The following is a 14,432-nucleotide window of genomic DNA, read 5'->3' as shown; positions in this document are numbered from 1 at the left end:
TCTCACTCCCCTTGCACTTCTTATGGTTTTGTGGTGAATCCTCAATCTTCGGAGCAGATCTAAGAGTATCCGGGGCTGTAGGAATGAGGAGGAATTGGCAAGCACAGATCCCTTCCTGTGCAGCCTTTTGTCTATCAAAGAGTTTTTCATCAGCAGAAAGCACCTCAAGCTCCACTGCTGAGCTAGATATCATTTTGCAAAGAGCTGTTTGCATTTTTCAAGCAGATGCCTTTCATATAAGAAGAGTGTTGAGGTAGTCGCTTCTTACAAAATTCTGTGCCATGCTAACAGTTCACCTCTCTGTTCAATTGTCCACGTGGTTCTTCATCTGTCCTCTCCCCCCACTGACTTGGTGAATGACCACTTCTAAAGGTGAAGTCTATCTGTGGTCTATCTTTTTATCCATTGGGTTAATAAAAATAATTACTCTTGTGAGCAAATCATCTTGGTTTTTTAGAGAATTCAGTGAGCAGAGTATTTTTTTTTCCTGAACTGGCGACATCTCTCATGAATCTCCTTAAGCATTGACTGTAAAGTTGCTGCAGGGAACCCAGTTGTCTGCCTTCCTCATACTGTTTTCTTTTTATTGGTTACTAGGAGCTCACTTAGGCAAAAAGGGAAATTATGCTCACATAACAATGCAGAATCAAATCCCATTTATTTCACAGTTCTGTCAAAGACTAGAGACAGAATGAGAAATCTAAGCAGCAGTGTGACTTATTGGTGTGTTATTTGAAGAGTGCAGCTTGTAATATACTAACATGAAAAGGGCTCTTGCACAAAGAAAAAAAACTAGGAAAAGAAAAATCCTCACCTATTGTGATTCAGGCAAAAAATAAAACACTTAGACTTTATTTTGAATATATCTTTTGATTAAAATTCATTGTTGTCACATAAAATAAATCACCTCCTTTTCTTCTAATATGACCTGAAATTGCTTCTAAGTGAATATGATATGAACTCTAAATGTTCACAGCCTTTACCATGACACATTCAATCACATCACAAGGCTCTGGCAGAGCTGCCAAGATTTTCAGCTGTTGTCATTCTTATTCAAGCTTAGAAGCATGAAAAACACAAGTTTAGGCAGTGAGTATTATATATAGTATCTCTCACACCAAAGAACCAGCAGACATTATATTTTAACATATTCTAGATCTTTATTCATTTGTGGCTGCTTAGTAAGAATTAACAGTATCCATTAATCAAGTTTTGATGTTTTATTGCAGAAGGATATTTATGCTCTTCCACAGCATTGTAGTTTTTAAGGTGAAGGGTGAGACAGTGTTGGTCCAGGAACCTATCCTAGGTCCCATTCATTTCAGTGGCACAGCCTCTATTCATTTCAATTTTCCTGTGTTGCTGTTGAATGGAATTTTCCCAGCAGCCATGCTTAGTGGATTGTTTCCCTTATATCGATCAGCCATGAAGCTAAACGAGTGACAGGGATGCCCACCCCCAAGACTAAATAGTGGAATTTATTTGCCAAAAGACAAGAACAGTGACACGTGAAGGTTTATCTTTTCATTAGCAGTCCAAACATCAGGGTAGAGAATGTGCACTGCATATACTGTATGTGAATATGCTAGAACAATCCAAACCCTTGCTCTCCTATGCAGAAATAACCAAGGGTAGGAGTGGAGATTCCCACATGTGAAAAGAAATAACGGTTGGCAAGGAAAGAGAGGTGGAATTAGTAGGAAAGAAAATGGTTGGAGTGTAACTCTTCTTGCCTTGCTACATGCATTTACTTAATTCATGCCAAATGCTTGCTTGCTTGCTTGTTTATTTATTTATTTATTTATTTCTGACATACCCAGCAATCACATCCATATAATGAAGCGGGTAGAAGCATATTCTTAAACACAGCCATTTTTGTTTCATTTGACAAACATTCATTCCTTGTGACAGTTCATATCCACCACCTTTCTAACAGCATTTCCACATTTTAACAATTGTCCATCTATTTTATCATCTTTAGGAAACATTTTACAAAAGAACACTAATGCATCCACTTGCCCTGATTTTTCACCATTTTTTTTTGTAACCTGTAATTATTCACTCCATTTTCCCTATGAAACACAAATACTTTAGTCTTTGATACATTAATATTCAGATCCAGTCCCTCATTGCATCCACGTCCCTCATTGCCCCTTATTGCATCATATAATCTTCCTATCATATGCTGCAAATCGCTCATATCTTAAGCCAACAACATAGCATTATCTGCTTACAGGAATGCACATGTATTCATTTTGCTAACCAGCACACCTCTAACATCACCAAAAGCATTCTATATATGTTTATCTATGAATACATTAAGCAACCAAGAGGATAACACATATTCTTGTCTTATTTATGCTCAATATAGATCTATTCAGTAATAATCCATTTATTCTCACAAAAGCCTTGCTTCCAACATATACCGCTCTTACTGCAATCAGCATTCAAGCTTAAATTCCATATTTGTGTAAAGCAGTCATAATTCAAGCCTATTCATTTCATGCTTTCTTTAAATTTAGTCTGTGTACCAGATTGCACTTCCTAAATTTTGCTTGTTTTCATTTCTCTTACATTTCCAAGAAGACTTTCCCAAGCATGAAAAGCAAAATAATCCTCCAATAGTATTTACATCCACTCAAAGTAAACAATGTCATACTTTCAATAAACAAACATGTATTTATTTGTTTTGGCTTAATGTAACCAATATTTTGATCACTAAAGAAATTAATTGCCCGTGGATCTGAAGATTCTGTGCAGCTGTCAAATACATAGCAACTTGACATTTTTGCAACTGGGATAAGCCAATAAGCAGAATCAAAGGAGAAAAACCAATTCTGTCCTGTTCTGAATTTATTAAACTCCTTTAATGCAGTAGTGGTGGTGGTGGTAATAGGAATAATAGTAACACTATTTAGAGGAAATATTTATCTCAATTATAGCTTGAGTGAACTTCAGTGCTCAATTCAGCTCGATTTAAAAGAAATAGTGGACGTGGAATACATGTACTTTATGGACCTTACTGTTCCATTTTGCTGTCAAAAGCATGGTGCTTCCACAGAGAGCAGCTATAGGAAAGGCAAGCAGTAAACCTAGTGTTTTAAAAAAACATGCAGCTACTTCCTAAAGCAGATGCTTAAATTGTCTCGGTTCTGAGGATTAGAGGTTAACATCAGAGAAAGCAAGTGAGTTGAAAGCTGTTAACAGCATGGGGATGTCTGCACACGCATGTTCAAGCAGAGTTTATGAATGAGGACATCAGAACTCAACTATTAGCAAAGTAGAAGACAAAGGGTGAGATCCTGTAGTTTCAGCAATTCTTGGGATCTTTCTATTGAAGATCCAGCCCAAGATTTTCAGTCAAAAGATTATTGTCAGAAATGCAGAGAAGTACAGAGAACGTATTGAACAAGTAAAAGGGGATATTTTAAATGTTGAACAGTTAGGGCAGAAGAAAGCAAACTACAGTACTGTTCTCTGGATATCTTGAACTTCACGATTCATCAGTCCAAGCAATGATAATATATATCATTGTTAAGTATGATACTTTGTGCCAGATGGAAAGGTTCTTGTCCAGTGGAGGCTTTCCCTCATCCTTCTTCCCACTGTAGCCATCTGCATTATCAAAACCAAAGTAGGAAAAACATGCAGAGCCTGGGTTTTGGAATTCTTTCCAACCCCTTTTACTAGAAGTGGTTATGTGTTTTCTGTATAGTAAAGTAACATGTTGTGTTTGTGCTCTGCGTGTGCATTTTCCTCCCAGGAACTATCAGGATCTGTGCGTATGTGGTACCTGTGTGTCTTTAAAAATTTAAACAGCTTCCATTCAGCATTATTACATTCCATATCTTTTGTGTATTATTGTGCAGGAATAATGGCTGAGGAAATGTTTAGGCTAATCAGCAGTGTTATTATTCAAAGCCAGGTTGACTAGAAAAATACATTGTTCTGAGCAGTGATGAGGCTTAAACATTGGCAGGGTTCTACACCAGTCTTATCCTATAGATTTGAGCAGTAGCTCCATACTGTGTATGGTTACAACGTACTATTACAGAGAAGCATTGGCTGTGAAATCTTTGCCCTTACTGTTAATTTCTACTTTTCAACAATGTGTGACCTTTATAAATTATATAAAATTTCATCCTGTAAATCCCTGGATTTTTACTGTTTTGTGTGAAGAGTTGGAAGTGAATGTGAGCATTTTCTATTACACTGTGAAGCTTTGTATTTTTCAAAAAGAAATATTTTGAAATGACTGTTTGAAATAAAATATAAAGTTTTATTGAACCATTGGTACTGAATTTAAAGGCAGGTTTCATCAATTTGATTGAACATAGAGAAGTGTGTCATTTTGTACTTTAACTGAATTGCATATCTCTGATGTGATTTCTGCAGAAATCAAAGAATAACCTTAAATGAACATTTTCCTCTAGTTGATGGCAGTAAAATATGATTTAAGCATTTGTTTACTGTTGACATTGAAAATGAAGAGCTATTATAATGGATGCATTAGAAGTGGATTCATTAATTGAATTTTCTATTAAAGAGCATTCTCATAAACTTTCCTTGATTGATTTTTGGTTGACTTGTAGAAATGACTGTTCACATTTATTTGAAAAAGCAGTCAAATACCTAATGCTTTTCATTATGGCATATAAGTGTGACCACATTATCCAGTGTTCTGTTCTTAGTTATTTAGTTAATCCCTGTATTCACTGCTTCCATAGTGGTGAAAAAAAGTACATTTCATTACACTTAACTAGTTTTGGCATCAGGCAGGTGAAATTGATGAAATATAGAGCAAAGCTCCACCAATCTATTACCTTTCATACAAACACTGTAAATCGCTTAAAATGAATGCACATGAAGGAAAAACACACAAAACGTGTAAATATCCTTTGATAGATGAATCCTACATCTGTTGACCTACAGTTCTGTTGAGAGTACAAAACTCCTACAGTTCCCAGGTGATATTCTTATAATGGGTATGAACTCTAGGAGTTTCAATCCAAGATATCCAGGGAATATCAGATCGGGTAAGTCTGCAGATCCTTTGAACAAGACCTTCAGCTGCTTTACTTGTAGCAAACAGAATGGGAAATGATTTCTGATAACGTGTTATCTGGATATTATAAAACTGCCTCTAAGAGGAATGAGTCTTCTTTAAAATATAAGTATACTATAAGGAAACTTTTTATACCTTGGCATCTGCCTTGTTTTAAATGAGGGAAAGTCAAAGGTAATTCAGCTTTGCAATTTGTGTTGCCCAAAATGTTGAACATCACATTCCAAAGAAAATTATATGAAAAAGAATGTCAATTATTTAAAATGCGCCTTCTAGAACTTCACTTAGAACAAAATCTGAAAAGCAGATGATGATAGCTGTGCATATAGGATGGGAGGAAGCAGAAATGAGTCAAACTGACAACACTCAAATTGCATTCCAGGATCAGCAGAGCCTGTCCACCTTTAGTTTTGCTTTCTCCAGAGCTTCAATGTACTCCAAACAGAGCAATATTTATAGGGGAGGAGAGCTGTGAAGCTCTTCATTACTTTATCATTACTTTTTCATGCACTAGAGCACCCATGGCCTGTTTGTGGTGATACACAGAAGTATAAGGTCTATAAATTGGGACTCCTACACACTTATCAGCGATGTAGTCAATATGCAGATGCATTTGTGCATGCATAGCTGTACCAGACATCTGTATGGAGATCTTCAGTGCTGCATTATGCTTAGGTGTAAGGTGTAGCTACATTATGTCTGCCAAGACTATACTTTCAAGTTTGATAGAACCTGAAAGGAAGATTGTGTCCATAAAAGCACTACAAGTGATACTCAAGTTGATGTCACCTAGTTGTGCCCAGCTTCAAGCAGTATAATATTAATAAAGGTGGTAGTAAATGTATTTCCTATCTTTATTACCCCTTCATCATAAATCAATTCAGTTTTTTTAAAAAAAATTATAGAACAAAGCCATTTGTTTCATGGCAGTGTAGCAGAATAAAGGTATTCCAAATGGCTCTTAACAATGCTATACTAGCATCTTATTTTTCACTAAAAATCTTTTCAAGTTTGTTTGTTTTTTGCCATGATAACCAGAAGAGAGCCATAGCTTTCACTCTTGCTAGCTGTACCAAAATCAGTTTGCTACAGTTCAGAAATCATTCCAGCGGGAAGCACTATGTTCTGACATGTCATACACAAGCTCCAGTAGCGCTAACATGCATAAAGGTTATGCCACCAAATATTAGCATTTCAAAACAGCAATTACAGAAATTCATTTAAAAGAAGTGATCCACTCTGTGATTAAGTGGGTGTGTTATATTCCTTAAATATGTATAAAAGAGCCCCATGCTTGTGATCTTCCAAAGAGTTGGGACTCTGGTTTTCAAAATTATTTAATTATCTGATATATCCTGCCTTTTCTTCAGGAGCTCAAGGTAGCTTACAGTATGTAGCACTACCTTCTTCTAATTTTCCCTACAATTCCCTTGAGGTAAGTTGTGAATGATTCAAAGTTATCCAGTGAGATGTTGTGCCTGAGAGTAGACTAAAACCTGAATCTCTCTAGTCCTAATCCAAAACTTTAACCAGTACCCCACATTGTCTCTCAGATTCCATAAGTGTGATCCTAATATATCTGGAGGGCACAAGGGTAGTGAAGATTAAGATGAAAGCATGACATATTTGATATAGTTAGATATAAGTAAGGTAAACTATTGAGACATCCTATCCAGCAATGTGTTCCTTTTTTCTGTTGCACATTTGTATCAAACTAGTAATGTGTATTATTTTTATTTTTAGTTCCTGCTATGATAACCTCCTATCCAAATACCACCTTGGCAACACAGGGTCAAAAGAAAGAGATGAGTTGCACAGCTCATGGGGAAAAACCCATCATAGTCCGCTGGGAGAAAGAAGATAGAATAATTAATCCTGAAATGTCCCGCTATCTTGTTTCCACAAAAGAAGTGGGTGATGAAGTCATCTCTACTCTACAGGTGATGCAACCAAGCTAGTATTTGCATTTGAAATGCGGGCAGCAATTTTGTCCAAGTATAAAAACAAACAGCCTGTGGGGAAATTTGATTTTCTGCTGCACTGTTCAGCCACAGATCTTCACTATTTCTTGCATAAAACAGGTCATGCTCATTGATATCTCTTGAAAATACCCCATACTATCCTTCTGTCTGAAGAGAATTAGTTCCTGTTTTTTCATTAGAGACAGTAATTTTTAAGCAGGCTTTCTAGATCTGATGCTGTCCACATAGATTGTACTACAACTATCCTCAGCCAAGATGGAATCAAATACCTTTTATCCTAGAAAATTCAAAATCATCTTATCTGCTCTTTCAGGAGTGTCTTACATATGTTCTTCATAAGGACACATGATGTTTATAATTAACCCCTTCAACTTTTTCCAGATTTCCACAGTAAGTGAAGAAGATTCTCTTCCACAAAGACCCTGTACTCCTATTTTCCTTGTCTTATATTGCCAACAAGGAGAAATTCCAATTCTGCCTGTGCTATGTGTATGCCTTGATCTCTCCATAGGTGAGAGTTCATTACATATGTGTAAAACATTTTGAGCTCAAAATGACAATACTAAAAATTTTGACACTACTCTGGATTGAAATCTTTTGGATTTCTTGCCTTAGCAAATAAACCACAAAAGGGAGGAATCAATCAATCTTTCCACCTACCTCCTCCACAAAAAATAAACCTGATGCTTCTACAAGTATGACTGCTATAATTCTTCTGAAATTGTTTATGTTTCTTAAGTAGAGTCGCCTCTACAATTTACATTATTTTCATGCAAGTGCTAAAATACAACAGATATGTATTCTTTTGGGACCCCCACCCAAATGTAAATGTTACTTATGCAGGCAAGAAACTGGACCCAATCAGATTTTGCGCATAAATTAAATCTGTGCACGAATTAAATTGTGCATGAATTAAGTCTTATTCATCATCCAGAAATAATATCTGCAGAATACACACAAACCTCTGGAGAGTAACTAAGGTAGGAACAAAACTCAATCAGGCTTTAAAGAAACACATTAAGTTCTGCTTTTTTATAACTTTATATTTGCTTTAATATTCACTAATGATCTGTTGACAAATTGTAAATTTAAAATGGAAACCCACTAGAAAAACTTGCTAGACGAAAATCGGAATGCATTTACCCTTTCATTTTAACAAAGGAAATCAATATCATTTATTTTATTTATTTATTTTATTAAACAAATTTATACACTGTCCATCTCACTGTATAAGTGACTCTAGGTGGCTTACAAGTAAAAAGTGATAAAAAAACAACAAAGATCTATATAAAAATATACAAAGCTAAAAGACGGAGAGAGCGTCCTCAAGCCACCAACTACCCTCAGTACTGCGAACCCCCATGAGGTCCCCATGCCAGTTGACAGAGCCAGGTCTTGACACTCCTTTGGAAGACCAAAAGAGTGGAGGCCAATCTCACTTCAGGGGGCAAGATGTTCCACATATTTATGCAGTTTTAGTAATTGTATCTTAGCATTGAAAAACATCAAAGAATGGATTTATAACTAACTGATAATTTTGTTGTAATATTGTTAATGTATAGAAAAATAATGAGGTATATATTTGATTTAGATGTTCATACAATCAGACTTGGAGTGAAGATGTATTTATCAAATACATCTTCTAAATACTATTGAACTATGGGGATCTTTAAATCATAAAATTTACAATCAGTTATTGTATTATTACTGCAAAACAGAACTGGGTTTTGTAACAAGAGAACAAGGCATAATGATTTGGAAGCATGTGGCATGATGTTGTTCTACTATGGCAGCTAAGGAAATGTAGCTTCTGCAGGTTGCTTGAATAGAAATCTGGGAATTATATCTCAGCCACTTTGGGCTATATAAAGAAGAACAGGTTATATGTAACCCATGTAAAATATGTAAGTAAGAAAAAATAATTTCTATTTCAGTAGCTCTTATAGTTCGCAGCCATCAAACTCAGCTGCTTAGATATAGATGTAAACTTTGCATCTACAGCAGCACTAATGTTGCTGCATGGTTTACTGACCATATAAACTTTCTGAACAATATCAATTATTGCATTGAAGGATAGGCTTAATTTCAATATTTCCTATTGAATGCATTTTCTTCTTAATCTGAAATGTAGATTTTGCCAACGGTGCGAGAAGATTCTGGTTTCTTCTCCTGCCATGCCATCAATTCATATGGAGAGGATCGTGGAATAATTCAGCTCACTGTGCAAGGTAGGAAGAGGACAACATAAGGAAAAAAACACAGCTATTGTAGTACAGTAAGTGTATGTCATGCTCAGAAATCTGTTGGGGGGATTAGTCATAATTAAAAATATTTATTTATTAGAAACTGTAAGAGGTTCAAATTCCACTTGCCACTGGGACTATTAAAACTGAACTGTACAACTACCCATGAAATGCATCGCTTATGGATGAAATAGGTTTAAATCTGCAAATTTATATCTGGTATAACAAGAAAAATTAGGAGGATTTAAACATGACATTAACATAAAATAAACAAAAAGTCCTTATTTGTATTGGGGTTCCAGCATTTACATTTAAAGGAGCTCATCATCCATTTGTCAGATTTTATGCATGAAGCATTTTCTTATCAGGATACTATTCATTCATGTAGCAGCAAATTCATGAATTAAATGCCCTATGAATGTGATTCTGAATAAGTGTTTTGCGGCAGTTTCCACACAGCTGGTCTCCTAGTCTTATATCACATCTTATTAATTATAAATTAAACTGCAATCTGGATTACTATTCAATAATAAACGCTGTTGACATAATGAGATTTAGGCTATACAGTAAAGAATAAACTCAGCTGAACGCAGTAGGACTTGCTTCTGTCTAAATATTCATAGCAGTGTGCTGGTGATCTTAATTAAGTAATTTTAGGCTTGCAGTAACCTAAATATAAATTGTCTGATTCTCATTCTGAAGAAGAAACAGTGCAATTTAAAAACAGTATGTTTTAAATGTAATCAATCAAAAGCCCCTGGCAAGTACAGTGTATTTTTATATTCTGAATCCAAGTAGTCAGGTTTCCCTTACCATAGTTCTTGCTAAAGAAAGGAACCATCATCAGACAGGGATTGGCAGGTTCTGGAACAGCTGTGGCGATATCCTATCAAATGCCATATTGAGGCAGAAATCAGGCACCAGCCTCTACATATCATACTTGCTCTCAACTATATGTCTTCCAACTTACATAGAAGATGCCATATTCTCTTCTATTCATAGAGTAGAATAGAAATCTTTATTGTCATTGTACAACTTGTACAATGAAATTAATGCCACCCCAGTGCAGCTTTAAAAATATAAAAACCATAAAACACATAAAACACATAACACACATAAAACACATATAACACAACCTTCACATTCCATATTGCACAACCCCTGATGCTGCATTAATACTGCACTATATGATAGAATTCAGTATAGTTGCAGCTCTAACAGAGAAGCTATTCTTCAGCCTATTGGTCCTTGTTTGCATTATCCTGTACCGTCTGCCAGATGGTAATAGTTCAAAAAAAGAATGTCCCGGGTGGGATGGGTCCTTAAGAATATTTTGAGCCTTCTTAAGGCAGCGGGAACTATAAAGTTCTTCCAGAGAGGGGAGAGGGCAACCAATGATCCTCTGGGCAGTGGTGGTAACCCTCTGGAGTGCTTTCCTATCTGCCACTGTGCAGTTAGCAAACCATACCCAGGTGCAGTAGGTTAAAATGCTCTCAGTGGTACAGCAGTAGAAGGTCACCAGCAGTTTTTCATTCAGTTGGTGTTTCTTGAGAAGTCTCAGGTAGTATGATCTCTGCTGGGCCCTCTTAACCAAGGCTGCAATATGAGCGCCCCAGGTCAAGTCCTCCTTTATAATAACACCCAGAAACTTAAAACTGGCCATCTGCTCCACTCGGTCTCCATTGATAACCAGGGGCTGGACATCTAATCTATTCCTCCTATAGTCCACTATAAGCTCCTTGGTCTTATTGATATTAAGAGCCAAATTATTGTCTCCGCACCACGAAAGCAGCCGGTCCACCTCATCCCGGTAGGCAGACTCATCTCCTTTGGAGATAAGCCCCAAAACTTGTATCATCTGCGAATTTATAGATTAAATACACATACTTCTTACATACAGACACATATACCCACAATCACAAGGTTTGCTTAAGCATCACATAATATTGTAGATAATTTTAGTAAACAACTAAAGTTTATTCTTTTTATTTATTTGCAAAACTTCTGTACTGCTTCAGTCCTGCTATAGTCTAACTGGCTAACAGTTAGTAAATATTTGGATCACTTTGTGCAAACATGTTTAAAGAAACTTCCTCCCTTCTCCCCCTCTCCTCCACACCCCATATACCCCAAAACACAAAGATAGAGGGCCATCCCAAGACTTCATTTATCTTTTGGAGAGACCAAGATGGCAACCCCTTCACGTTCATGTACCACAGCCAGATGGGTCATAATTCAGTTTTTCTTCAGCACTGATGTGGAACAGTGTCTCTGCCATCTGAGAATGGCATGATAGCTTAAGAGGACATAAGAGATACCTGTATATCACCTTAAGCTATCTTCTATCTTGCTTCTACCTGTCAGAATCTACCACATAAATAACTGCCTCTTTTTGCCTGTTGATAGTGTTGCACTAACATACAAAGTAGGAAATTTAGAGGGGGAGAGATTCAGTTTTAACAGTAGTGCCATCTTGGTTTATTTAAGTTTACAACACAGAAATTCTACATAATATGAATTTTGTAGACAAAAGCAGACCGAGGGGGTGGGTGTTGGTGGAAGTTTTAAAATAACTTATAAAACTCAGTGAGCAAGGGAAATGGTAAAATATTTTAGTGTTATATACCACATTTTTTTATGTCATTGTAACTGCTGTGGCTGACTCACAAAAGTTTCCTTCTCTTAATTAAAGCAGAGTTTGTCTGTTTGTCCAGAACCCCCAGATCCTCCAGAAATAGAAATCCGAGAGGTGAGAGCACGTAGCATTGCCCTGAGATGGACCATGGGATTTGATGGAAATAGTCCAATCACAGGCTATGATATAGAATGCAAGAACAAGTCTGGTAAGATGTTCTATGAAATCTGTCTTATACCTTTGAAATATTCCCTGGTTTTCTGAGAGTGTGAATTGATGATGATGATGATGATCTCCTTGCTTCTGCACCATGAGCTTGATCAAGTATTTTATTGATGTGTGTCAATATGGAATAATTTGTAGTTTTTTCTTAACTATGAGGAGTCTATTTTTTTCCCAGCTGGTAAACTCTGTAATATTAAGAATAAGTGTCTGAGTTTACTTATTTTGCTCTTCCTTCCCCATAGATTTATCCTTTTATGCAGACTTGTTTTAGATTACAGCTTGAAGGCAGAAGGGCTGTTGTCTTTATTATTAATAAAGATTTCTAAGCAGAAAGCATTACTAGAGAAACGTAGAAAGGCAACTTGTTCCCTGTCAGACACTTGTTTCCTGCCACTTGTAGTAAATAACAACCTCTCCAAAAGTCAGCAAAGCCAAAATAATGTATTATTTGCCCTGACATCATCATCCACAATAAACAATGAATTTGGTGGCACTGCCTTGCCTTGCTTTCTTTATGTCGCTGGGGCGCCAGATTCATGCTATTGACTCCTCTTCTTTCACTATCTGCCATCCATTTCAGATTCCTGCCAACCTTCCCACCCTGGGGCTGCATTAGTACAATTTGTTTATTCTGGTATACTTCAGACAGAGTTCTTTCCCATTATTCACACTCTGAATTGTTTAAAACTGGATATATTGGAGACTGAATTTAGGAAGTTCTGCATTTACAGCTTGTGCCTTGCCACTGAATTCTAGCCTCGTCTAAAGACACAGGCCAGAACTGGCCTGTGATATAGTCAGGTCTGCTCGGATAGTTACTGGAGGTTGGCCGAATAATTATTCCTACCATCTATCCTAAAGGTTCCACTTTTCATAATACTCATACTCATTACTAATTACTTTCGTAATGGCATTATTTTTCAAGAATAAAATCCTATTTTTGTGAGATACCGTATTTGAATAAATATGAACGTAACTTCCCTTGGGATAAGCTATACCAAAGCATTGTTCCAGACTGACTGGGAATGACAAAAGTATTTGCCTCAACATTTAAACGACACTAGGTTGAAAAAGATTATCTAATGTATAAATGTATAGAAACTTTTACTAAGCCCATTTGAGAATAGATAATTTTCTGCTTTTCACAATGTACTTGCATGATTAATGACATGAAATCATTTTGTTATTATTTTAAAACTGGGGGGATGGCTTGATGGTTAAAGGAACTTAGTGATTTTTAAAAATTTTTGTTACCAACATTTGGTCATAATAAGCAGGAGGTGAAAAAATTAATTCTTCTTACCATGATTTTAAAAAGTTATTCAACCAAAGAAAATTCGGTTAAATTTGGAGGAGATATTTAAACAGATACATCAAGATAGATCCTCATAAGGAACTGAAATCTCTGAGCACTCAAGTAGCTGCTGGAAACATGTGATTGGAACTCGGTAATCATAGGCAAAGCTTAATCAACCATCAGGATCCCACCTATAATACATTTATCAGCTTAAAGATGTGTAATTGGTTCTCTGTCTTGTCACTTCATTATCACAGCTTCCCTGGGAGGCTACATATCAGCCTGGAAATTTTGAAGTAATGGTGGCAAATCAGACCTGATATTGAGGCAACAATCAATCACTGAATTATTTCTTTTAGGAATGTCTTTAGACAGCAAAGGTTAAGTTAAGATCTTTCCATCTGGAAGCAGCTAAAGTGAACACCAACTCACTGAACAAGACTTTTTAATACTGTTAGCAGTAGCAAGGGAACCAGGGTTGTTTAAGGTAAAAAAAAAAAAACTTTCTCCGGGGGACAAAGGGGGAAAAAGTCCCTCTCTGCAAGGGATTAAGTCTTAGGCACTTGCAGGGAGATCCCCCCTCCTCCTTCATCCCTTGCATGGTTTTTTTCCTTAGCCCCTTTGGAAGAGGTGTTTTTTGTTTTCCCCTTAGTCCCACAGAATGCAGAACCCAGTTTGGAAAACCTATTTCTAATATCTCCAGATAACAATATCCTCATTTTAAATATAATTTCAAGTTTAATTTCTTACATCAAATCGTTGTACAATGAGTTACACATATTTATCAAGAACAGTAACACATATTAGAATTTGTATAAAATATGTTGATTTTTAGAACAGTCTGGTCATATAAAGTGGCAGTGTGGTGTAAATGAAAAACATCAGCAGTATGGTTCTTTTTTAAAAAAAAAAATAAAGTAAGGAAAAGGGGTGTTTAGAAGAGTTCCAGTACAATTGTGCTGATGAAGCCAGTGAGGTACAATCC

General features: G+C 36.3%; 1 protein-coding gene across 1 annotated transcript in view; it reads left to right on the top strand.

Moving 5' to 3' along the window:
• DSCAM (DS cell adhesion molecule) overlaps window positions 1-14,432 on the top strand; it is a 355,545-nt gene that overhangs the window by 229,748 nt on the left and 111,365 nt on the right. The window contains exons 13-15 of the mRNA XM_088144695.1: window positions 6,809-7,005; window positions 9,179-9,275; window positions 12,005-12,133. Of these exons, the coding sequence (XP_088000821.1) occupies window positions 6,809-7,005; window positions 9,179-9,275; window positions 12,005-12,133 (423 nt within the window). The remainder of the gene's footprint in view (window positions 1-6,808; window positions 7,006-9,178; window positions 9,276-12,004; window positions 12,134-14,432) is intronic.

The sequence above is a fragment of the Python bivittatus genome, unplaced genomic scaffold, assembly GCF_059951505.1.
Source record: "Python bivittatus isolate LINGU-HERP-01145 unplaced genomic scaffold, Pbiv_v1 ctg000350_np1212, whole genome shotgun sequence".
In the NCBI taxonomy this organism is placed as follows: Eukaryota; Metazoa; Chordata; class Lepidosauria; order Squamata; family Pythonidae; genus Python; species Python bivittatus.
Note: the sequence above shows the minus strand (reverse complement) of the source record. Positions and strands in the feature narration are given on the sequence as shown.